The sequence below is a fragment of the Suncus etruscus genome, chromosome 9, assembly GCF_024139225.1.
Source record: "Suncus etruscus isolate mSunEtr1 chromosome 9, mSunEtr1.pri.cur, whole genome shotgun sequence".
NCBI lineage: Eukaryota > Metazoa > Chordata > Mammalia > Eulipotyphla > Soricidae > Suncus > Suncus etruscus.
In genome coordinates, this window is record NC_064856.1 from 24717331 (window position 1) to 24742633 (window position 25303).

Below are 25303 nucleotides of genomic sequence, written 5' to 3' on the forward strand. Positions count from 1 at the left end.
AATCAAAATCAGCAACTAAAAAAAAAAAAAAAAAAAGGGCCCAGAGAGATAGCACAGCGGTGTTTGCCTTGCAAGCAGCCGATCCAGGACCAAAGGTGGTTGGTTCGAATCCCAGTGTCCCATATGGTCCCCCGTGCCTGCCAGGAGCTATTTCAGAGCAGACAGCCAGGAGTAACCCCTGAGCACCGCTGGGTGTGGCCCAAAAACCAAACCAAAACAAACAAAAAAACTATATCAGCCCTGATGGCTCCATAAATTCGAGAATATGTTTTGCTTATCGGAGTCTAAGCTTCAACCCTCCACACCACATGATCCCCTGAGGAACTATGCCTGGTTTGATTCTGCTTTCCCTCTCCCCCAACACTCCAATTGTGGCCCCAAAACCGATGAACCAAAAATAGATGTCAGTGTTCTTTCTGCTCTGCTCACTGAGTCTGCAACAGCAGGTGGGTTGGAAGAGCTCTAAAGCACCAGCAGAGATGAAGAGACTAAGGTTCATCCAGTTCTTATTTCACTCTTCATTTACTTTTTTTCTTTTTTCTTTTTTTGTTTGTTTGGTTTTTGGGTCACACCCGGCAGCACTCAGGGGTTACTCCTGGCTCTATGCTCAGAAATGGCTCCTGGCAGGCTCAGGTGACCATATGAGATGTCAGGATTCGAACCACCGAACTTCTACATGCAAGGCAAACGCCTTACCTTCATGCTATCTCTCCAGCCTCTTTTTCTTTGCTTTCTTTCTTTCTTTCTTTCTTTCTTTCTTTCTTTCTTTCTTTCTTTCTTTCTTTCTTTCTTTCTTTCTTTCTTTCTTTCTTTCTTTCTTTCTTTCTTTCTTTTTTTTTTCTTCTTTTTTTTTTTTTTTTTTGGTTTTTGGGTCACACCTGGCAGTGCTCAGGGGTTATTCCTGGCTCCAGGCTCAGAAATTGCTCCTGGCAGGCACAGGGGACCATATGGGGCGCCGGGATTCGAACCGATGACCTCCTGCATGAAAGGCAAACGCCTTACCTCCATGCTATCTCTCCGGCCCCCTCTTTCTTTCTTTCTTTCTTTCTCTCTTTCTTTCGGTAGTTCTTTCTTTCTTTCTTTCTTTCTTTCTTTCTTTCTTTCTGTCTTTCTTTCTTTCTTCCTTCCTTCCTTCCTTCCTTCCTTCCTTCCTTCCTTCCTTCCTTCCTTTCTTTTTTTCTTTTTTTTTGGTTCACATCTGGCAGCGCTCAGGGATTACTCCTGGCTCTATGCTCAGAAATCGCTCCTAGCAGGCTTGGGGGACCATATGGAATGCTGGGATTTGAACCACCATCCTTGTGCATGCAAGGCAAATGCTTTACCTCCATGCTATCTCTCAGGCCCCTCTTTTTTTGTTTTGTTTTGGAACCACACCCAGTGCTGCTCAGTGGTTGCTCCTGGTTATGGGCTCAGAAATCACTCCTGGTACGGGGGATCGTATGGGACACTGGGGGTCGAACCTAGGGCCGACCTGGGTCAGCCACGTGCAAGGCAAATGCCCTATTGCTGTGCTATCGCTCCTGCCACTCTTCATATACTTTCTTCCAATCACTTCTCTGAAGGGGTCCACTATGGTATGTCTTGTGGAGTAGGGTAAATGGCAATTCATTTATTTTTGTTTTCAGACCACACCCTGATGTGTTCATATGAAGTGCCGTGGATTGAACCTGAGTCTTCCACATGCAAGTTAAGTGTTTAACTTCTATCCTATCTCTCTGGTTCATATTTATTACTTTTTATTATTTGGGGGTGCCACACTGGTGGTGCTGCAGAATCATGCATTGCTGAGGATTAAACCCTGGCTTCAAAACAAAACAAAACAAAACAAAAACCTTGGCTTCCTTCCTGACCAGGTAAATGGCAAATTAAAATAGAAAATCCAGGCTGGAGAGATAATAAAACAGGCTTTGCATGTGAGAGCCCAGGATTGATCCTTGGCACCCTATGTAGTCCCCTGAGTAGTCTGCTCAGAGGATATACCAAGCCAGGAGTAGCCCTGAGTACTGCTGGATGTGGCCGTCAAACCAAATAAATAAATGAAATAAGATAGCCTCACTTAATCTCTAGGAGTTTGCAGAAGCAACTGGCAAAGTGTGCAACAGTTGAATCCTGGGCCCTGACAATTCTGGGGTGAATGGAGGGGCTTTGAGAACCTTTGCATGTCCCATAGTTCAAAGGGAGAACTTGCAAATCCATAGCGAGTCAAAGAGGAGTTCCAGTAGCCTGGGGGGAATGCAGGGTGGTGGCACATTGTAAAGATTTTGTACCCTGAGGATGAGGAGGAGGTTTTAAATCCGGAAGAGACAAGGTCACTTTTGCCTTTTAGGAGATGCTTGAGGTCGCAGAAGTCACAGCAGAGAAAGTCATTGAACTTGAGACTGGAGAGGGAGCAAAAATCGTGGCAGGAACGAAGGTGCCAGGTTCCTTTACCACCGTAAAAGGGCTGGAGGTTTGGAGAGAGGCTTGAATTCAAAGCTCAGGAGTTTGCACTGGCACGCCCAACTGTCGGCTTCCGGGGTCACACCCGGTGGGGCTCAGGGGTTACTCCTGGCTCTGCACTCAGAAATCGCTCCTGGCAGGCCCTGGGAGGACTATATGGAATGCTGGGATTCGAACCACCGTCTGTCCCGGTTCGTATGCTTGCCAGGTATGAGCATGGCTGTTTCCAGCTTTTTTGTTTTCCAGTGGCTTGTATGATTATTTTTATCACTTTACTCTGAGCCTGTGTCTATCCTGAACTTTTCTTTTTCTTTATATATATATATTTTTTGGGGGGGGGTTATTCCTGACTGCTCAGAAATCGCTCCTGGCAGGCACGGGTGTGGGTGGGAACCATAGGGGATGCCGGGATTCGAACCATTCCGTCCTGCATCGGCGGCGTGCTAGGCAAACGCCCTAGCGCTGTGCTAGCTCTCCGGCGGCAGCAGCACGGCTTTCCTAGGGCGGCTCGGGATAGGCTACACCTGGTAGCGTGCAATCTACCAGACTAGGCTGGCCCAAGACTGGCGGCCGCTCGCCCCGCCCCATACGCAAACCACGCCCACAACGCGAGGTCCCGCCCCAGCCCCGCCCCGCGCCCGCCCGTCCGTCTGCGCGCCAGGTTCGGGCGGCGCCGACGCGCTTGGCGGGAGATAGGAAAGTGCTTGTGCGCGCGGCGGCGGTGGCGGCGGCGGCGGCGGCACTCTGGGCCACGCTGACGCTTCCCCGAGCGGCTCCGGGCCCCGGAGCGGCCGAAGCAGCCCGCGCGCTGGCCCCGGCCCGGCTCCCGCCCCGGGCTCAGCCGGCCGGCCCCCGAGCGCGGCGCGGCCCGGGCCGGGGGGGATGTCTCGGCGGACGCGCGGGTGAGCAGCCCGGCTCGGGCGGCTTCGGGCCCCCGCTCCCCCGGGGCCCCTCGGAGGCCTCCTCGCCCGGGCCGGGGACGAGAAGCCCGGAGCCGGCTCCGGCGGGCAGGAAGGGCTGTGTCCTGGCCCGCGCGCGCCGAGCCCAGGGTGGGGGGTGGTCTCGGGGGACCCTCGCGCCGGCCCCCCGCTTCCATCTCCTGGGCCCGCTGGGCCCCAAGGCCTGGATGGGAGCTCCCGGCACTCGGACCCGGGCCTGCATGCTGGCCTGTGGTCTCCCGCCCAAGCTCGGGGTGGGGGTGGGACGCGGTGTCAGCTGGCAGGGCCTTGGCCGGGGCGGGAGGCGAACCCCCAACTCGGGAAGGGGTCGCTGTCCTGGAGGAGGACACCAGGTTGCAGCTTTTTGGGTTTGCTGGACGTGCAGTTTCGGGGCAGCACCCCTGCCCCATTTACCCCCCAACCCCGCTGGAGAAATTGCTGGGGGAGGGGAGGTCTTTGTCCACAAAGGACGGGGTTCCGATCCGGGATCCTGGTGAGGTTCTTGCCCTACTCGGAAGACTCGGGGGGCAGCCGGGATCGGACGTGAGGGCCGCTCGTTGGAGCGATGCAGCTAGTTCAGGGGGTTTGGGACCAGGAGGAGGCCCTGCCCTGCACCCCAGAGCACTTTGCTACCTACAGGAGGTTGAGCGTGGAAGGGAAGACACGAGTCAGACTTTGCCGTGGAGTTTTTGGCGGGTGGCACCCCGGCTCCCACCTCATCTCTTCCGAGGCCCCTGGCCGAAATTCTCCTGTGCACCCTCCCCTCTGCTTCCTGCTCTTTCCGACTCAGCCCTCCCCCCAGACTCCCAGAGTGTGTGGGGTGCTTGTTTGCTGCTCCGTGGACTTGGCGGCAAATGAGTCGGGCTCTGTGGGTTTCGCTTTGCCCCCCTGTCCGATGGAGATTACGTGAAGCTTGCTGGCTGGGCTGCGTTCTCGGGGTTCACCCATCTCAGCATTGCTCACAGTGCTAACGGCATTGTTAGTCCTGAAGGCATGTGTACTGAGCCTCTGTCCCTGGAAACTGCAGCTGCAGATGGTTATTTTTTTTATTTATTTTTTTATCAGAAAGGTCCTGGGGCCAATTGGGCTTACCTTTTATTTTCTTTTGGTTTGGGGCCCTCATCTGGTGGTGCTCATAGGGTAGCTTCTGGCAGTGCTTGGGGATCAGACACCCACCTCCCCTTGCAAAGTAGCTTTTTGAGTCATCTCAACGCCCTCCCTCCCCCCCACCCCCAGCAAATGGTGTTTTGGGATGGAGGGTTTGGGCCACTCCCAGCTGTGCTCAGGGCTGATTTCCTGTCTCCACATTCTGGGATCACCCTAGGGCTGAGTGGGGAGGGGGACATTTTGGGGGAGGCAAACACCCTGACATCTGTACTGTTGCTCAGATCTCTGAGTAAACATTTTAAGGCCCTGATGTGGCATGCCAGCACTCTGCCCTTAATGAAGTGTCTGCATTCTGTTTTTTTTTTGGGGGGGGGGGTGAGGGACTGGGTTTTGAGCCATGCTCAGGGGACTGTTGAATGCCTGCGAACCAAATGGGCCTTTTGCACTTATTCAGCCCTTTGAGCTATCTCCCTGGCCAGGTGTCTCTAGGTTGGAGAGCCTTTCCTGGATTCCTAGAATTGACAACTTCTGGAGAGAGGATGAGTCCTGCTGTTTGCAATGGGTCTGACAACAAGCCTGACTTAGGAATGCATTTGTGGACACAACATGATGGGCACACCTGTATAGCAGGAGCTTTTTTTTTTTTTTTTTTTGTGGTTTTTGGGTCACACCCAGCAGTGCTCAGAGATTATTCCTGGCTCCAGGCTCAGAAATTGCTCCTGGCAGGCACGGGGGACCATATGGGACACCCGGATTTGAACCGATGACCTCCTGCATGAAAGGCAAACGCCTTACCTCCATGCTATCTCTCTGGCCCCTGACTATATTTTTATGACTTTTTCTTTGTAGTGCCAGTTGAATGCAATATTTTACACATGTACATATGTGCTGGGGATTAAACCAGGTTTCTCTCAGTCTTTGTGTTTAGCCCTTTGCACCATCTTTACTGGCTCCTCTGTGTGTGTGGGATATCATACCTGTGGTACTCAGGGATTACTCTTGATTCTGCACTAAGGTGGGCTTGGGGAACTGGACCATATGGAACACCTGGGATTGAATCCAGGTCTGTATCATGCAAGGCAAATGTTCTGCAACTGGCCCTTTTTAACTCCTTTCTTGGCAGCTCTAATTATTTTTGGTTTTGGGGCCTTGTCAAACTGGGTGATCAGGGTTCACCCCTGCTGTGTTCCAGGAATTATGTAGTGACAGGATTGGGATCAGCTACATGAAGGGTTAAGTGCCTTAGCCCCCATCCTATTTCTTCAGCCCTCATGTAGCTCTTTGTTTTGTTTAGGAGGTTTTGTATCACCCCCAGTGGTGGGATGTTGTCTTAATATAAATTAGAGAGTCCTAGAGTTGGTGTGGGGATGGTGAAGCCTTTCTGGGCTCCACTTGGCTCCCACAGCCTCTATGGTTTGGCAGGGTGAAGGCGGAGAGCTTCTTAAAGCAGTCAGATGAAGTTCCAGGAGTCAGCCAGCTTTATTTCACAGTCCTACTGCCATGTACACCTCCTCACATACTAAGCCTTTTCCTAGCAGCTACTTCTCTACTCCCGCTGGCTCTCTTGGCCTCTGTCTCCCTTTCAGCTGCTTTTTCCAGGCTTCCTAACTGGCCTCCAGGCTGACTAACTCCCTTTGGTGATGCTGCTGCTGCTGCTTAATGATGCTCAATTGCTAATGCTGAATCTCTGATAATGATGCCTTTCATACACTTCTCTAACTCCTTACCCTCATTCTCTCCCCCCATGCAGACTCCTCTGCCCGACCATTCCAGGTGTGGGCAGTTCTGATCATTCAGGTGGGATAAATAAGTTGGGGGAGGGGATACCCACAGTGAGATACTAGGGATTGAACCCAGATATGCAAGGCAAACATCCTGCCTGCTGCACTTGCTCTCTACTCCCCCTCTTTTAGCTTTTGAGGCTCTAGATTGTTCTGAAAATAAATAAAAAATCAAGAAAATTAGCCCTACCATGGGGCCATAGAGATAGTACAGCAGGCAGAGCTATTTCTTTTGGTCCCCTGAGCTCCACAAGAATTGATCCCTGAGTATAGAGCCTGGTTTGGCCCCCAAACAAAAAGTAGCTATAGCCTAGTTGTAATATGAAAAGAGGTTGAAGCAGCTTTTCAGAGCAGGAGTTTAAAAGCCTGCCTTCCCCAAACCTTTTCCCGAAGATGGCCACACTGCCTGCCATCTGCCCTGGAGACTCATCTTTTTTTTTTTTTTTTTTGGGGGGGCCACACTCGTTGCTCAGGTGTTACTCCTGGCTGTCTGCTCAGAAATAGCTGCGGGCAGGTACGGGGGACCATATGGGACACGGGGATTCGAACCAACCACCTTTGGTCCTGGATCGACTGCTTGCAAGGCAAACGCCTCTGTGTTATCTCTCCGGGCCCGAGACTCATCTTTTACTTCCTCTCTCCACCCACACTGCAGTGAGGAGTTGGATGAGCTACACTACCAGGACACGGATTCTGATGTGCCTGAGCAGAGGGACAGCAAGTGCAAGGTCAAATGGACACAGGAGGAGGTGAGTGATTCAAAAGCAGTTCCAGGGGTGGTGGCAGTTGCAGACTGGGAGTACCCCCAGAAATTAAGCCCGGGGTGTCTCCTAGTGGGGCACATGGTAGGACAGTGAAAGAATCAAGTAGTTTATCTGTGTCTCTGAAGCAGACTTGGGGACTTTGGGTGTATATCTCAGACCTTAGGGTGGTTATGACTCCTGGGAGTGGGTGTGGTCTATCTACTTTGAGAATGTTGGTTGAATTTTTAGTTTTGTTTTGAAAGGTCACTTTTTCTGGGAGGAGGAGGAGGTCACACCTGGCGGTACTCAAGGGTTACTCCTGGCTCTACACTCAGAAATTGCTCCTGGCAGGCTCGGGGGACCATCTGGGATGCCTGGAATCAAACCTGGGTCTGTCCTGGGTCCGCCTGTGCAAGGCAAATGCCCTACTGCCGTTCTCTCTCTCTGCAGCCCTGAGTTTTGAGGCCACTTGTGCTAGGAATTGAACCTAGAGCACCTGTATATATCTTTTGAGCCATCACCTAGACCTAAATTGAGCTTTTTATGTTTGTTTGTTTTTTGGGCCACACCCGTTTGATGCTCAGGGGTTACTCCTGGCTAAGCGCTCAGAAATTGCCCCTGGCTTGGGGGACCATATGGGACGCTGGGGGATCGGGATCGAACCGTGGTCGTGATCTTTCCTTGGTTAGCGCTTGCAAGGCAGACACCTTACCTCTAGTGCCACCTCGCCAGCCCCTGAGCTTGTTCCTTTTTAAAGTTTCTGGGGCCCCAGAAATCGCTCCTGTCAGGCTCGGGGACCATATGGGATGCCGGGATTTGAACCACCGTCCTTCTGCATGCAAGGCAAATGCCCTACCGCTGTGCTGTCTCTCCGGCCCTGAAGATACTGCTTCTTAGTAGTACTCATGTTTTCTTTTCTCTTGTGGAGGACCAGGCATGGTATTTGGCTCTTGTGGACCTAGAAGAAAAATAGGTGCTTGTCCCTAGAGCTGTGCTCTGCATGGGCTGGAGAGATAAGGCGCCAGCACTGCCTGACATCTAGCCTCTTAAAGGTCCTGTGTGGCCCAAGGCTCTCCTAGCACATGGGAGGTACTGGGTATTGTGGGAGAGGTCACTGATTGGAATCAATCAGCATGACTGCTAACAGGAAGTCAGATTAGCAATGAGGATCTGGGAATGGACTATTAGTCTCCTCTTCCCTGCTTGAAGTCTGTGTCACACCTGGTTTGCGTGGTCCCCATGCCCAGCCCTATGGATGTCACTGACCAGAAGCACCGGGCCCAAATAACTCACCTTCAAGTCTCTGCTACACGGCCAGGTTTCCAGGGGAGAAGCCTGTGGGCTACAACCAGACTATGAGCACAGTAGGTACTCCATGTCCCCCAGAACTAGTGAATAGGAAGTAAACTGTAGATGGATAGAGTCAGAGAAGCTGCCTTTTGGCTGGGAAGGAGGATCCCTGATGGGAGCATTCATAGGGAAGAATGAATGTTTGGGACCAGATCGCAAAGGCTGAGAGTATGCCTGACTGAGCAGGGCAAACTACCAGGCAGTTTGTTTTGGTCTGGTTTTGGAGCCACACGCAGTGATGGTCAGGGTTACTCCTGACTGCACTCCTGGCAATACTTGGAAACCATATGGGATGTCAGGGATCAAACTCAGTGGCATGCAAGGCAACAAGTTACTGGAGCTCTACCTGCTCCCACTGATTATTACTTTGGCCTCCAAGGCCCCACAATTTTAAATGTGTGTATACACACACACTGCATATATACACGTCTATAGCATGAAGTTAATCATTTATTTGGGGCCTGGAGCACATGCTTGTATCTGGGAGATCTCTTGATCTCCGGCACCTCATGGTAAACCCAGTCAGTACCTCCAGGGACAGCACCAAACCTGGACTCACTCTGAGCACCATCAGGTATGGCTCAAAAACAACCAAAACAAACAAAAAAGACTCAGTTTGATGGAGTAATTCTCTCTATACTGTCAGGTGTAGCCATTTGAAGTGCTGTCCAGTGAGCTTCCATCATTAACCCGAAGCCACCCACATCACTGAGCAAGAGAACATTCTGGTTGAGCCCAAACTGCCTTGCTGCATGTCTTTTTTTTTCTCGCACCTACCTTTGTGCCTTCAGCTCACTTCCAGTGTCTTGAGTTTCACTCTTGAGTGCTAAGCTCTGTGGCTGACCTTGATGCTTTGAGGGGACTGTTCTAATAGACATGGCTATCTCACTGCCCTTTCTTCCTGTGCCTCCCGACTCCAGAGTGACTCCTTTTGGGTCACACCTGCCAGGGGCTACTCCTGATTCTGTGCTCAGGAATTATTCCTGGTAGTACTCTGGGGATCATATGGAATGCCATGGATAGAACCTAATTTGATTACATGCAAGGCAAGTGCTCTCTCCACTGGTATCACTCTATAGTTTCTCCAGTGCTGTATCTTGACCATCTGTGAACTGGTTACCTATCATGATCTTTGTCTTCTTCCTGCCCTATTGCTTTAACTTATCCAGGTGGGCCTTAAAACAAGGTAAGAGGGACCTGGATACCCAGAGTCACATGAGATCAGACTTCAGTGGCCATGGCCTTGTCCACCTCCTCCCATATCACTGACACTCTTCTCCCACTGTATTGGCATCTCTAGAACCTGAGTCTGTTTCTTTGTCTCTCTGAATCTTTGTGTCCGTTTCCCCCCCCCCCCCCCTCCAGTGCTGGTGTCTGACTAGTTCTGGGATCTGTTCATTCTTCCTCCCTCTGGATGGAGCCTCTGAGGTTGGGCCATGGCAGTTGGAGTAGCCAGCCAGTGGCCCAAGCTCTCTGGTCTACTGAACCACCAGCTGGGCGAGGCTGGCCCCTTGGGAAGGGCTCTGAGCTGAGACCTGTGTCTTTCCTGCAGGATGAACAGCTGAGGACCCTGGTGAGGCAGTTTGGGCAGCAAGACTGGAAGTTTCTGGCCAGCCACTTCCCTGTGAGTGTGGTGCTGTGTGCCCTTGTTTAGGGGCCTGGTGTGGGTGAAAAGGGAGGTTCCCCCCCCCCCAGCATAAAGAACCCCATACCCTATACCTTCCCTGGACCTTGGTCCCCAAAGTGAATTTGGCAGCACCCCCAGAGCCCAGCCTCTGTCCTGGTCTTCACCTCAAGGCCTATGAGCCTATACCTCTAGGTATTTGAATCTCTTCCTGCTCTATAGGATTTGCATTTCTTCCTGCTCTTGAGCTTGTGATGTTGGTTGCTCTGCCCTAATGCTGAAGCTGAGGGGAAATAGGACCCCTCCTGGGAATTCCCCCACCCCACAGATGTTCACTGAGGGGGATGGGAATGGGCAGAACTGCTGCTGGCCTTGTCTCCTGTGTCCTTTAGCCTCTTTTTTGTCCTTGACGTAAATTACCCTGCACACTTTTATTTTTGGGTGGGAGCATTACAAATTCTCATCAGGCCCTCGGTGTTAGGGTGTGGGGGAGCCCCATGGTCTTTTTTTTTTTTTTTTTGGGTTTTGGGCCACACCCATTAACGCTCAGGGGTTACTCCTGGCTATGTGCTCAGAAGTTGTTCCTGGCTTGGGGGACCATATGGGACACCGGGGGATCGAACCGCGGTTCATCCAAGGCTAGCGCAGGCAAGGCAGGCACCTTACCTTTAGCGCCACCGCCCGGCCCCGAGCCCCATGTTCTAACCCTGGGTGTAGTGGTGTGTGGGGTGAGAAAAGAACCTGTCAGGTTACCTCTACCCCTGCCTTGTCCCTCAACCTGGCACCCCAGGAAGCCTTTTTTCCCTGCAGAACCGCACTGACCAGCAGTGCCAGTATCGGTGGCTGCGGGTCCTGAATCCAGACCTGGTCAAGGGGCCATGGACCAAAGAGGAAGACCAGAAGGTAGGCCAAGGAGGTGCTGGGCGCCTGGTTGGCTGAGGCTGCAGGCCCCAGTTCTGCTGACTTCTTCAACGGTGGCTCGCTCCCAGGTTATTGAGCTGGTTAAGAAGTATGGCACGAAGCAGTGGACGCTCATCGCCAAGCACCTGAAGGGCCGGCTGGGGAAGCAGTGCCGGGAGCGCTGGCACAACCATCTCAATCCCGAGGTGAAGAAGTCCTGCTGGACGGAGGAGGAGGACCGCATCATCTGCCAGGCCCACAAAGTGCTGGGCAACCGCTGGGCTGAGATTGCCAAGATGCTGCCTGGCAGGTGAAGTGCTGCAGGGTGGGGTGATGGGCGGGGTTTTGGGATAAGCTGCTGGTACCTTTCCAGGGCACAATCTACCCTGTGTTTTGGTGGGGGGTAGATGCTCAGGCTCAGGTAGAGGGTCTGAGTTTTTTGGGGGAGGCTCACACCAGGCAGTGCTCAAGGTTACTGTTGACTCCGCTCAGAATTCGTTCCTGGCAGGCTTGGGGACCATATGGGATACCAGGGATCAAACTTGGGTCTGTCCCGGGTTAGCAGTGTGCAAGGCAAACACCTTACCGCTGCGCTTTTATCCTGGCCCCCAGATATAGGTTCTGAGTCTGGTGTGTCTCTGGACTGACTCATCTTTTCCAGAAGGCACCGTGACTCTTGACTCTTTCTGGCAGGTCTGAGGATTGGGTGGGCTTTGGGGAGCTAGGAACTCTTGGCTCAGTTTTTGGGTCACACCCGGCAGCACTCAGGTTACTCCTGGCTCTACGTTCAGAAATTGCTCCTGGCAGGCTCGGGGGACCATATGGGATGCCAGGATTTGAACCACCGTCTTTCTGCATGCAAGGCAAACGCTTTTCCTCCATGCTATCTCTCCGCCCTCTGCCCTGAGTTTTTGTTCTTGTGCATCATTCCTGCTCTTGCCTGTTGGCAAACCTGGCCTCGGCTTTACCGGAGCTTGCCCTCCTGGCGGGAGGTGGGAGGTCAAGTCTAGTCTGGCCCGGCCTTGCTTGGCTCTTGGCTTCACCTGTTCAGATTCCCACTGGGTCTCCTCCCATGAGCCTGTGACTCCCTTGTTGCTAGAACCTTCCTGGGATAACACCCAGCTGCCTAAGTTGACTGTATGTCCTGATCCCTCTTTCTTGGGCCACTGCTGGTAGTATTCAGAGGTTACTAGGGGTTACTGGAGGTTTTCTGCTCAGGCATCACTCTTGGCAGGCTCCGGGGATCATGTGGCATGCTGGGGACTGAATCTGGGTTGGCTGTATGCAAGGCAAGTTCCTTACCTTCTGTACCTCTCTTCAGCCCCTGTCCTTAAACTTTTCTTTTGTTTTATTTAAAGCTACACCTGGTGGTGGTCAGGACTTATCAGGGAATATTTGGGTGGGTTGGGGGTAGTGGTGGCTCAGGGCCCTATATAGGGTATCAAAGATCATCATACCTGGGTTTGCCATGTGCAAGGCAAGCATCCTGTCCACATTACTACTATATATAGGACCCCTATACTTTTTGTTTGTTTGTTTCTGGGCCACATCTGGCAGGCTTGGGAGACTATAAGGGATGCTGGGAATCGAACCCGGGTCTGTCCCGAGTCAGCAGCATGCAAGGCAAATGCCTTACCGCTGTGCTATCACTCTGGCCCCAGACTTGTTCTTTTTTTTTTTTTTTAATTTTGTTTTTGGGTCACACCCGGAGGCGCTCAGGAGTTAATCCTGGTTCTGCACTCAGAGATCGCTCCTGGCGAGCTCTGGGTACCATATGGGATGCGGATTTGAACCACCATTCGGCCTACCGCTGTGCTATCACTCTGGCCCCAGAACCCCATTCTTTAACTTGTTAGCTTTTTTTTTTTTTTTAATTTTGTTTTTGGGTCACACCCGGAGGCGCTCAGGAGTTAATCCTGGTTCTGCACTCAGAGATCGCTCCTGGCGAGCTCTGGGTACCATATGGGATGCCAGGATTTGAACCACCATTCGGCCTACCGCTGTGCTATCTCTCCGGCCCCAGCTTATTTTATTTTACTTGCTTTTTTTGTGGAGTGGGGACAGGAAGATGCACATCTAGCAGTGCTTTGTTGTTATTTCTGGCTCTGTCTATGCTCAGGAATCATTCTTGGAGGCGCTTAAGAACTATATGGGATGCTGTGGGTCAAAATTTGATCAACTGCATGCAAGGTAAATGCTCCATCTGCTATGCTATCACTCTGGCCCTTTTTAAAAAAAAATCCTTTTTACGGCCGGAGTAGTAGCACAGCAGTAGGGCATTTGCCTTGCAAGTGGCCAACCCATGATGGACCCCGGTTTGATTCCCAGCATCCCAAATAGTCCCCCAAGCCTGTCTGGAGCAGTCTCTGAGTGCAGAGCCAGGAGTAACCCCTGAGTGCGACCAGGTGTGACCCAACCCCACAATGAAATCCTATTTACTTATTGGGGGGGGGGCCACACCTGGTGGTGCTCAGGGGCTACTCCTGGCTCTGCTGGAGGGATCATGTGATATCAGAATTGAACCTGGGCCTCCTTCGTGCACAGCTAGTCAGAGTTACTCCCAGAAATGATCTGCTTCCTAAATTCAGGTCTGCACTATTATCCTTTGGCAGCCAAATTTAGGGAGGCTAGTAAGTGTGGGTCATCCTCAGACTTGGTATGGGTTCAGTGTTTCCTTGGCCCCTACAGGACTGACAATGCTGTGAAGAATCACTGGAACTCCACCATCAAGAGGAAGGTGGACACTGGGGGCTTCCTGAGCGAGTCCAAGGACCGCAGACACCCCGTGTACTTGCTGCTGGAGCTGGAGGACAAGGACGGCTGCCAGGGCCCCCGGCCCCCAGAAGGCCAGGTGAGTGGCTGCTTGCCAGCGTGCTAAGACTGCGCTGGGGTCTTGTTTTAGTTTTGGCGGGTTGTAGGAGGGGCCCAGAGTTAGCACAGCAGATAGGAAGCTTGCCATGCACGCAGTAGACCTGGTTTTGGTCCCCAGCATCCCTTATGGTCATCTGAGCATTGTCAGCAGTGATTCCTGAGTACAGAATAAGGAGCCCTGAGCTTTTCCAGGTGTAACCCAAAATTTAAAAAATATAAAAGGGACTACTACTCCTGGGCTTCATGCACGGGGAACCATCTGGTGCCAGGTCCGGTGCAGATTACTTACTGTTCGACTCTGGCTCTGGGCCATCACCTTTTGCTTGCTTGTTTTGGCTTTTGAGTCACATCTTGCTTTTTACCTTATTTTGCTTTAGTGTTTTTTATTTTGGAGGGGGTAGGGGTAGGAAGCTGCACATCAGGTATGCTCAGTGGCTCTGTTCTCAGGGAATACTCTTGGAGGTACTTGGGGGACTATAAGGGATGCTGTGAGTCAAATCCACATTATCATCTTTTTTTGGGGGGCACACCCAGTGACGATCAGGGTTTACTTCTGGCTATGTGCTCAGAAATTGCTCCTGGCCAGGGGGACCATATGGAATGCCCGGGATTGAACCAGATTTGTCCTGGATCTCTGCCGCAAGCCAGGCAAATGACCTACTGCTGTGCTATAGCCCCAGACCGGACACATCATTTTTTAACCCTGTTGACCTGGTGCCTTCTCATCCCACACTCACTCTGCCTTCACATCTTATCCATAGCAATGTCACAAGTCCCACCTACCCCAGGGTCTCCGTGAGACTGTTACCAAGGCTTGGCTTCCTGCCACAGACTTGCACACATCTACCCCCATGTGAGGGTGGCAGAGCAAATTAATCTAGAATGAGGATTCAGGATCAGGGTGTAGCTCAGTGGTCAAGCACAGGAAAAAAGGAAGATGGAGGATTCTGTGGAAGGTGACTTGGCCTTGACCTCAGCTGCAATTGCTCCTTCCCAGCCTTCTCAATTTTCTGCAGTGTGGTGTGTCTGTCTGATTGGTGATTACCACATGAGTGGTATGCCATCATATGACTACGAGTAAGATGTCCCCCAGCCCCGGTTCCCTTAGGACCCCTCCCCCTTTTTTTAAAATTTTGTTTGGCACTACATCCATCAGTTTTCTCAGGGATTACTCCTTTTGACTCTGTACTCAGGGATCAGTTTTCTCAGGGATTACTCCTTTTGACTCTGTACTCAGGGATCACTCCAGGCAGTACTTGGTGGAAGCTGGGGGTTGAATCTGGGTTGGGTGTATGAAAGGCATACGTCCTTTACCATCTGTGCTATATCTCTGCCCCTTTTAGTGATGATTTTTGAAGCTCAATCAGGGAAAGTTTTACAGGTTTTCCTTCCACTTGCCTTCTGCTTTTCTCAACGGGGTTCCTGGGGCTATAGAGTCTGCCATGGTGCAGATCCCAGAATCAACCCCTTTGCCTGTTTCCAGCAGGGCAGTGCTGGGCCTTCCTGTCCCCCCACATTCCCTGCCATGAAAGAGGAGGAGAGTAGCGAGGAAGAGGCCACCACGGCTGCTGTGCTGTCTCAGGAGCTGGACACTGCCTCTGCAGAGCTAGATGGAGCACAGACATCCGAAACCTCGCATACCTTCCCCAAGCAGGAGGAGGAAGAGGGCTCCTCGTCGGAAGGCAACCTACCCTACAAGTGGGTCGTGGATGCGGCCAATCTTCTTGTCCCTGCCATGGGCTCCAGTAGTTTCACCGAAGCCCTGGACTTGATTGAGTCGGTAAGGTTGGTCAATGTGAGCCCTGGGCCTCCTGTCTCTGGTGCACACCCCCAGTGCTGCTTGGAGGCCATCCTCTTTATGTTTGCTGACCAATGCTGAACGGCATCCAATCAGTCTTGGGGAGCTCTGAGATGGGAGAGTTTCCATGCAGCTCCTCCTCCTCCCCACTCCTCTCATTTGATTGAACCCAGGGTCTCATACTCTGCCACTGAATGATGCTTTGCCTTTTTTTGTTTTTTTTTTTGTTTTTGTTTTTTTTTGTTTTGTTTTTGGGCCACACCCGGTGATGCTCAGGGATTACTCCTGGCTATGCACTCAGAAATTACTCCTGGCTTGGGGGACCATATGGGACGCTGGGGGATTGAACTGCAATCTGTCCTAGGTTAGCATGTGCAAGGCAAACAAACGCCCTACGGCTTGCACCACTGGCCACAATGCTTTGTCTTTTTTTTTTTTTTTTCCCTCTTGCAAGTTTTTGTTGGTTTGGGAGGCTACACTCAAGTGTTTTGATTACTACTCCCTGCTGGGGGTCCCATGCGGTGCTGGGGATCCAGCACAGCAAAGCTGTGCTCTAATCCTTTCAGCAATCTTTCGAGTCCAATTTATCCAGTAGGAGAGTTCAGTTAAGTTTGCAATTAGCAGACCCCCAAAGTGTCCCCAGGAGAGGGCAAGACTGAGATGGGACTTTGATCTCTTTTCCTTGCTAGTTGATTCTACCTTTTCCTTTTACTTCAGTACCGGGGATGCAAATCAGGATCTCATGTGCAAGAAGGCAGACACTGTACTGCAGAGCCCCATCCTGGCCCCATGTCTTTTCCAGAATCACCCACTAATTTGTAACAAATGTGGTACAGTCATTCCTGATCTTTCTCTTTCTGGGCAGGACCCGGATGCCTGGTGCGACCTGAGCAAATTCGACCTCCCGGAGGAACCGTCGTTGGAGACCAGCCTCAGCGACAGCCCCTTAGAATCTCAAGCTCCCCCAGGCTGCCCGCCCACCACCTCAGCACCCAACGTCACTGAGTACCGACTAGACGGACACACCATCTCAGACCTGAGCCGAAGCAGCCGGGGAGAGCTGATCCCCATCTCCCCTAGCACTGATGTGGGGGGCTTGGGCATCGGGACGCCCCCCTCAGTACTCAAGCGGCAGAAGAAACGGCGCGTGGCCCTGTCCCCAGTGACCGAGAACAGTGGCCTGTCCTTCCTGGACTCATGCAACAGCCTTACACCCAAGAGCACCCCCGTCAAGGCTCTGCCCTTCTCACCCTCCCAGGTGTGTTGTGCTCCAAAGGACAGGTGTACTCGGGGGCAACCCCCCATCACGTCTATGCTCTGGGACCCAGGTCATACATTTCCTTAAGGAATCACTAAATTCCCACGTAGGGGTGGGTCATTCATTCCTTCTATTGCTTTATGGTGTTTCCTTCTCTCCTCAGCTACTTCATTAATAGCATTTATTTTTCTTTTGGATTTTTGGCCAAAAAGTGATGGTGGGGTTACTCTTGGCTCTGTGCTTAGAAATCGCTCCTGGCTTGGGAATGTCAGGGATCGAACCGCAGTCCATCCTGTGTCAGCCACCCTACCGCCTCGCTATTGCTATGGCCCTCATTATTACTATTTTACCTCTGAAAAGACCCACAGGAGTTTGGTCAATAGGTGGAGTTTTCTGGGGCTTCCAGGGTGCCTTAGTCCTGGCAGGTTGATTCAGGAAGGGCTTTTAAAAGATGGAGACTCAGACTGGGACAAGTGGTTAGGATGGAAAAGAGGACTCAGCACCTGAGTTAAGAGCTACGTGGTTGGGGCCAGAGCAATAGCACAGCGGTAGAGCATTATTAGCCTTGTACTTGGCAACCCGGGATAGACCCGGGGTCAATTTCCCGGCTTCCCATATGGTTCTCTGAGCCTGTCAGAAGTAACCCCTGAGCGCCCCCAAGTGTGGGGACAAAAAGAAGAAAAGCCAGTTGACCGTAGCCAGGGCTACAGTCAGTGGAAGTAGCCAGTGGGATACCAGCTCATGTTTGGGGACCCTTGGTGTAGGAGGTAAGTGATTATAGTGTGGGTGGGGCTTCCTTTCTCAGAGGATAGAGTCGCTCAGAGTTCTGGCTTCTGGAGTCCCAGGAGTAATGGGTGGGGCCCTTAGAAATTTAGGGTGGCTGGTGGGGCTGTGAGGGTAGGTACAGTTATGGCACTGTACCTCTGAGACAAACTGTCCTATCATCAATGCTGCGTAGGATTTTGTCTTCATTTTGGGTCATAATGGTACTGGCAGTTGTTCTTTCTTGGTGCTGTGCTCAGGAGTTGCCAGGGCAGGCCATAAAGTGCTGAGTCTTAGATTTTGTAGTCATGTGCGAGCAAGTTAACTGTCTCATGCTGTTTCTTTCCAGCCATGTTTATTTTTTTCCCTGCCTCACAGACCCCAGAGGCTGCTGTTGGCTGGTAAAGGGAATCAATCCTGAGGTGCCTCAGTAGTGGCCAGGGCTGTAGGGTGTGGAAGCTGTCAGGGACAGGGACAGTCTTATGCAGTAGTCTGTAGGGGGGGTGGGCTTTGGTTGGACAGGAGGAAAGTTGGCATCAGTGCTTCTACAACTTAATGCTCAGTAGTGGAGTCACTAAGTCTCAGCCTTTTATTTTATTTTTTCTCGTTTTGGCTTTGGGGGCTGTAGCTTGTGGTGGTTGGGGGCCATGTGGTGCTGGGATTGAACCTGGGACTCCCCATGCCAGCATACATGCAATTTCAGCTCTTGGAGCCACTTTCCTGACACACTCCTCCTACTCACCTGCCTATGCTCAGGGCTTACTCCTGACTCTTTGCCCAGGGATCACTCCTGGCAGGCTTGGGGACCTTGTAAGATACTAGGGATCAAACCTAGGTTGGCCACATGCAAGGCAAGTGCTCTATCCACTCTGTACTATCACTCTGGATCCTCTTGGCTGGCTTATTCCAAGAAGGTATGATGAGGACATACTCAGAACTGTGGATTCTTGGAGTGAGATGTATGCAAGCTGTCCCCCTGGTTTTCCTTCTTGGGCAGTTTCTGAACTTCTGGAACAAGCAGGATGCACTGGAGCTGGAGAGCCCCTCACTGACGTCTACCCCAATGTGCAGCCAGAAGGTGGTGGTCACCACACCCCTACACCGAGATAAGACACCCTTGCATCAGAAACATGCTGCGTAAGTGCACCCCTTCCTGGCCTAGCAGGACTTGAAGAGCTGGGTACAAGGTATTTTTGGAAGAAAACCTGAGCCTTGTTTCAAGACAGGCTCCTCCCCTCTGATCACCATACTTGGCTTGGTCAGTGACCCTCTGATTCCTCCATCTCCTTTGCCCTCATTTTTACTCATTTGTTGCTGTGGTTCTGAGAGTTTTATGGTCACACTGGGTGGGGCTTCAGGGGTCACTCACACTCCCGATTACTTGGGGGTGTTCCTCACCACTTCTGATCACCTCAGTACTTCATGTCTACTGGGGTTTGATGGCCTCAAGGAAGGGGATTTGGGTCCCATTAGAGTCAGCTGGTACCTGAAATCTCCATTCCCTCTGGTGTGTGCCTCTCCCTTTCCCTAGCCACTCCCATGGGCCACATCCACATAAACCTGTGTGTGTCTTCTCTGATACACATCTCTCATTGTTTTCTAACTGCCAAGGCTTTCCCCCAGTCTTATTGTTTAGGGGTGAGGGGGTATTTATTTTTTGGGGTGGTGCTCAGGGCTCTGCGCACAGGGTCTATGCCTAGTGGACTTTGGGTATCTGGGAGTGAACCCTAGTTCCACTACCTGCAATGAAAGTGCTTTAGCCACTGTATTATCTCTTTGGCCTCTGTTTTGTTTTGTTTTGTTTTTGGGCCACACCCTGTGACCCTCAGGGGTTACTCTTGGCTATGAGCTCAGAATTCGCTTCTGGCTTGGGGGGACCCTATGGAATGCCAGGGGAACTAACCGTGGTCTGTCAGACAAGGCAGGCACCTTACCTCTAGAACCACCACACCACCAGCCCCTGTTTTTTGATTGATCTTTTTGTTTTCGGAGGCCACACCCAGCATTGCTCCTGGCTCTGCTCTCAGGAAGCTCAGGGAACCAGATGGAGTGCTAGAAGATCCAACCCAGGTCACCTGGTGTGAATGCAAAGCAAACTCCCTATCTGCTATACATGCTATCACTCTGGGAGAGGGAGTGTTTAGCACATGTCTGGGCCCCAGTGTGTTAGTGTGTCTGCATATGTGTGTGTCCTTCCTTAGAGGAAAAGGCCTGGTTCCAGAGACATTCTCAGCCTCTGCCCTCCAGCCCTCTTCCACCCCTTCCTGTTCCTTCCTGCTTCTTAATCCCTGATTAGGGCCCTCCTGGGTGGGGAGTTATGACAGCTGGATCCTGCCCCCTGCCCCGACTGCAGGTTTGTGACCCCAGATCAGAAGTACTCCATGGATAATACTCCACACACTCCCACCCCCTTCAAGAACGCACTGGAGAAGTATGGACCACTGAAGCCCTTGGTACGTGAGCAGGGACTGGGGTTCAGGATGCTTCTGGCTTCTGAGGGGTTCCAGGTCTTGATTTTCCACTGAGAGGTTGCCAATGAACTTTGAGGCTTTCTGAGGGGTGAAGTACATCTGCAGTGCTATGGGGACTGTGTGGTGCAGGGGATAAGACCCCCAGGCCCAGGGAGACTGAGCCTGTATCTCAATCATTTTCTGAGCACCCAGTGGGAGTGGGGTCGGGTGTGTGTGTGGGTGTGGGTGTGGGTGCGAGCACACACTCATTCTGCACCATTGCACACAGAAATTAGGTGCTGGGAAGAAGGGTGGGTGCTGGAAGGGGACCCCTAAGACCATTGTGTGCTATGACACTGATTTTTCCAAGTTTTTATTTGTTTTTGTTTTGGGGTCATGCCTGACAGTGCCCAGGGCTTACTCTTGGCTCTGCACTTGGGAATCATTCCTGGCAGGACTCAGGACCCTCTTGTGTTGTTGAGGGTTGAACCTACAGTTGGTTAACACCCTCCCAGAAATACTATCTTTTCAGTCCCTGGTTCTTGACCAAACCTGGATGGCCATTTCGGGTTTCTGCTCAATAGTGACCCCTTGTCCCCTTGTCCTAGTTCCTGACTGGGGTGGGGTACCAGAGTTTGGTGTACAAGTTCATTTTCTAGAAAGAAGAGCCACATCTGGGTGCTTTCTCTGAATATTAGGGACACTCCCCCTCCTCCCTGCTCAGTCTTCAAGGAGAAGATGGCAGGGCAGCATATATGTGTGTCTGCATCTGTATGTGTGCCTATATGTTAATGTGTCGGTATTAATGTCAGTGCATTCGAGTTAGTGTGTCAACATGTATATGTGTTTATCAGTGTGTCTATGTTTGAGTGTGTCTGCACAGACATGTATAAATGTGTGGCCTGAAACGCCTGCCTGTTGGCTGTAACAGGGCTTGTTCAGCTCAGCCAGTGTCACTGGGCAGCTTGAAAGTATCTGGGGGGCTTTTGAGGATCCCTGCACTGTCCCTGCTGCTACTCAGGCTTCCTTACCTGGGTGTCTGCCTCCTGTGGGGATGGGCATGGCCATGCATGGTCAGGGTTAGTCACTGTGGCCCGGCCAGTGTGGAGCCTCATGCGTCCCAACCGCCCATAGCCACAGACCCCGCACCTAGAGGAGGACTTGCGAGAGGTGCTACGCTCTGAGGCTGGCGTGGAACTGATCATCGAGGACGACCTGAGGCTGGAGAAGCAGAAGAGAAAGATGGGGGTGAGCAGGGCCTGAGGGGAGGTGCTGGAGGGTTGAATATAGCCAAAGGAAAGTTAGGGGTTGGACGGAGCAGCGATGGGAGCCCATCACTTCTCCGGGAGTTGGAGCACCAGGCGTACGTTGATGAGAGAAGGTAGGTGACATCTCTACAGCAAGGACACCATAGAAATCCTGGTGTCAGTCGGTGAGTCAGGCGGTGGATACAGGCCTGGGAAGTAAGCTGCCAGGGAAGGACACGGGCTGCCCACGCCATCCTGTCCTGTGTCTGACACTGTAAGCAAGGCACACTGGTTTGGGGGACACTGCAGACTTGGGGACTGTTAGCACCAGATCTCCCTAGTCCTGGAGCCTAGGTGGCATAGGCCAGGGCGTGTGGCTTATACTGGGCCCTTGGGAAGGAAGATGTGTCTTGTGTCATTGGTCTGCAGGGATGATTAATCAAGGGGAGTTTGAGTCAGAGGGACGGACTGTGCTTGTTCCGTCTGCAAAGGCAGAGGCTTGTCTGTGGGTGTTTGTGCCCGTGTCTCTGCTGGGGTGTCTGGTCATAGTGCCTGGGCACCCTGACCCTCCCTTTTTTCCCCCTTGCCCAGCTACGCCGGAGCCCCATCAAGAAGGTGCGCAAGTCTCTGGCCCTGGACATCGTGGACGAGGACATGAAGCTCTTGGTGTCCCCGCTGCCCAAGGCGTACTCCCTGGTAATGGGCTGTGGGTGGCTGCTGTCTTGCGGGCACTCCCAGACTCTGGGTGGGGGCTTGCAGGAAGCCCGAGTTCACTTCTTGAACTAGGTAGTCCTGAGTATAGCAGGATTAGCTTCTGAGCTTGCAGGCTGTGGCCCAAAAGCTGAAAGAAAGGAGGCTGTTGTCTGGAGCTGTTCTGCTGCTGGGTCTCTGCTGGGTTAGTGGAAGTGAGGACCAGGCTTGCTGGCACTATCCTTGCATTCTCTGGAGGACCGAGAGTTGGGGTTGTGCCTTGACACATCTGTGTAGATGGGGACTTAGTTGCAGGCTGGGGGTGTCTGACCTTGCCAAGGGTCTTGGCGGATGTCTGGAGGGCACAGGAGCCTGACTGACCTGATCCCTAGCTGGCTGGAGGGGATTATAGGGCAGGGCTGTCCTTCAGACCTTGCCGGTGTGACTGTCCCCTCTGTCCTGCATCCTCCCAGCCCCCCATCCTCAGAACAGCCTCAGACTGGGTGCCCAAGCTTTGTTGTACAGTGAATGGTCCCCAGAAAGGACCAGGACCCTGCAGGCAGCTTTCTGCCTGCCACTGCCACCTAGTGTTTCCTGGAGCCTCCAAGCCAGACAACTCCTTGTGGGAATCCCCTTACCTTTGATTGTGCATAGGATGTACCCCAGAGACTATAGAGCAGCACTCCCTTCTCTGAGACGGGGGTGAGGGATCCAGCTTCCTGTTCAGGGAATGGTTCCTGAAATAAGGGTAAGCTACGCCCCAAGGCCCCTTTAGGGTCCTGGTTGTGTGGCCCAGGGTCTGCCGGAATGACTGGTGCTCAGTCAGCCAGTGTCATATTTTGTGCCCCTGGCCATGTTCACTAGACTGAACCCGAGTCTCCTGCAGTTCCAACCTCAGAGTGGTGTCCCTCCATTTCTCCAGTGTTTGTTTTGCTCTGATTTCAGCCTTCAGGCGGCCCCTTTAGTTCTTCGGGCTTCAGCCTGTCCCTGCCAGGCGTTCAGGAGGACACCAGCCTACTTAACCAGGGCTTCCTGCAGGCCAAGTCCGAGAAGCCTGTGACTACCTTGAAGCCCCGAAGTTGCCTTTCCACCCCTGCGCCTGTAAGTATTGCCTCGCTAGTCCACTGTGCAGGGCCCTGTGAACCTGCCTTAGGGTATCAGTCTGCAGGGCACAAGGTACCCTTGTGCTAGCTAGTTTAGGTGCTACTGTCCCCAGGTGGTCATTATCTGTGCTCTTCCAGCCTGTAGGCCCGGTGGCCCATAGAAGGAGGGACTGGCCATTAGGAGAGCAAGGTCCTGGAAGTGTGTCCTGTCCTGGGCAGCCTTGCTGGGGTTATGGGTAGTACTGTCCCCTGCTTGCGTGCTCACTGTGTCTCCTCACAGATGACCAGTGCCTGGAAGACGGTGGCCTGCGGTGGCACCAAGGACCAGCTCTTCATGCAGGAGAAGGCACGGCAGCTACTGGGCCGCTTGAAGCCCAACCACACCTCCCGGACCCTCATCTTATCCTGAAGTTGCCAGTGTGTAACCCCCTCAACAGCCTGACTCATGTTTACAGGGGGGCCCACACATGGGTGGTGCCTGCCAGAATGCTCAGATGGGACTGAATGGGATCTGGCTCCTGTCCCCGTGACTCCCCCACCCCGGTTCCCTTGGTGTGGAACCTGGTGCTCCAGCAGGACTGTCCCATCCAGGCTGTCCCCTTTTTTGATGGCATGTGGCCACACACCCACACCCCATATTTTCAGAGAATAAAATGTTCTTCCTAGTGTTGTTGCTCTGGACTCATCTCTGTCCCTATGCCCCTGTCTCTGTTCTCCGGACTGCCCTGCACAGTACACCAGCTGTCTTCACTGGAGGTGTCCCCCAAAGTGCTGCTTCTCTTGGCTGGGTGCTCTTGGGTGGTGCCCGGGCTCTGGCTGCTGTCAAGACACTTTGTCAGCCCCAGCTGGATGGGTAAACAAACCCACAGGGAGTCTGCTGTTCTCACTGTTCTCACCATGTGACTTCCCTGGCTGGAAGCAAGGAAGTTGAGTAGAGAGGCAAGTACCAGTTGGAGGTCTGGGTGATGGACTGGAGTGCTGTTTTTTTGGAGTGTTGGTCACACCGAGTTCAGAGCTTGGCTCAGGGATCATTTCTGGTGGACCCCGGGATTGGTCATGGTACTGGGGAATTGACCCCCAAGTCTGCCATAAGCAACGTAAGCATCTTACCTGCTGTATAACTCTGGCCTGTTAAACATGGAACCCTATGAGCTCCCAAGGATAGGGGATAAGGTTACCTGGGGGTGGGGCAATGGCTAGAAAGGGGTACATGATTGAAATTGGTATAGACCAGTGTTGAGTCTGTGCCCCATTATTCTCCACCCCCCAACTACAACCCATTTCTTTGTTTTGTTTTGTTTTTGGGTCACACTTGGCTCTATGCTCAGAAATCGCTCCTGGCAGGTTCAGGGGACCATATGGGATGCCGGGATTCGAACCACCGTCCTTAACGACTTACCTCCATTCTATCTCTCTGGTCCCACAACTCATTTCTTGCCTGGGCATTTTTTCATGATCCCAGGTGTTGATATCGATGGTATTATAAACCAGACATCCACTGAAAATAGACAAAAATAATGTGTATTTTTATTGATATTTTTTGTCAACCCCATGTTCAGTTATGCTGCCACATGTGAGGTTGAGGCCAGTGGTGGGCTCTAGAGCAGTGGGGTTTATGTGGCCTGGAATCAAAGGTCTCTGCAAGGTAGGTACCCCTGAGGTAGCACCATTCAGTCCAATCTCTGGCACCATGAGGCCTATTCAGGGACACCCACTGGTCCTGGGGACCGGAGGTGCGACAACTGATTAACTATCATTTGTCTTTGCTTTTTTTCTTTTCTTTGGTATTTATACGCTATACTACACTCAGGAGTTACTCTTTTTTTTTTTTTTTTTTTTTTTTTTTGGTTTTTGGGCCACACCCGTGGTGCTTGGGTTACTCCTGGCTATCTGCTCAGGAATAGCTCCTGGCAGGCATGGGGGACTATATGGGACACCGGGATTTGAACCAACCACCTTTGCTCCTGGGATGGCTGCTTGCAAGGCAAACGCCACTGTGCTATCTCTCCGGGCCCAGGAGTTACTCTTGGCTCTGCACTCAGAAATCATTCCTGGCAGTGCTCGGGACCATATGGGTGCCAGGGATGGATGCCAGGTTGGCGGCCAGTATTTGTCTTTTTGTGGGTTTCTTCATATTAAGGTTCATCTTGACGTTGCTGTAGCATGTGTTAACATTTTCTTTCAAGTGACAGCTTCAATCCCATCACACCTCACATGTAACTGTCAAAGGTCTTTTGTGCAA

General features: G+C 52.2%; 1 protein-coding gene across 2 annotated transcripts; it reads left to right on the plus strand.

Annotated features, from left to right (window-relative positions):
• Positions 1-3321: 3321 nt before the first annotated feature.
• Positions 3322-23708, plus strand: MYBL2 (MYB proto-oncogene like 2). 2 transcript variants are annotated; one of them, XM_049779201.1, is made up of 14 exons: positions 3322-3341; positions 6921-7014; positions 9911-9982; positions 10793-10885; positions 10972-11192; positions 13571-13733; positions 15240-15533; positions 16417-16809; positions 18569-18708; positions 19925-20024; positions 21156-21269; positions 21860-21964; positions 22904-23059; positions 23342-23708. In XM_049779201.1, exons 1-14 carry the CDS (start codon positions 3322-3324, stop codon positions 23468-23470), a joined length of 2094 nt encoding a protein of 697 aa, XP_049635158.1. In that variant the 3' UTR covers positions 23471-23708. The 2 variants fall into 2 exon arrangements, with proteins under 2 accessions (XP_049635158.1, XP_049635159.1); XM_049779202.1 differs by lacking the exon at positions 9911-9982.
• Positions 23709-25303: the final 1595 nt, after the last annotated feature.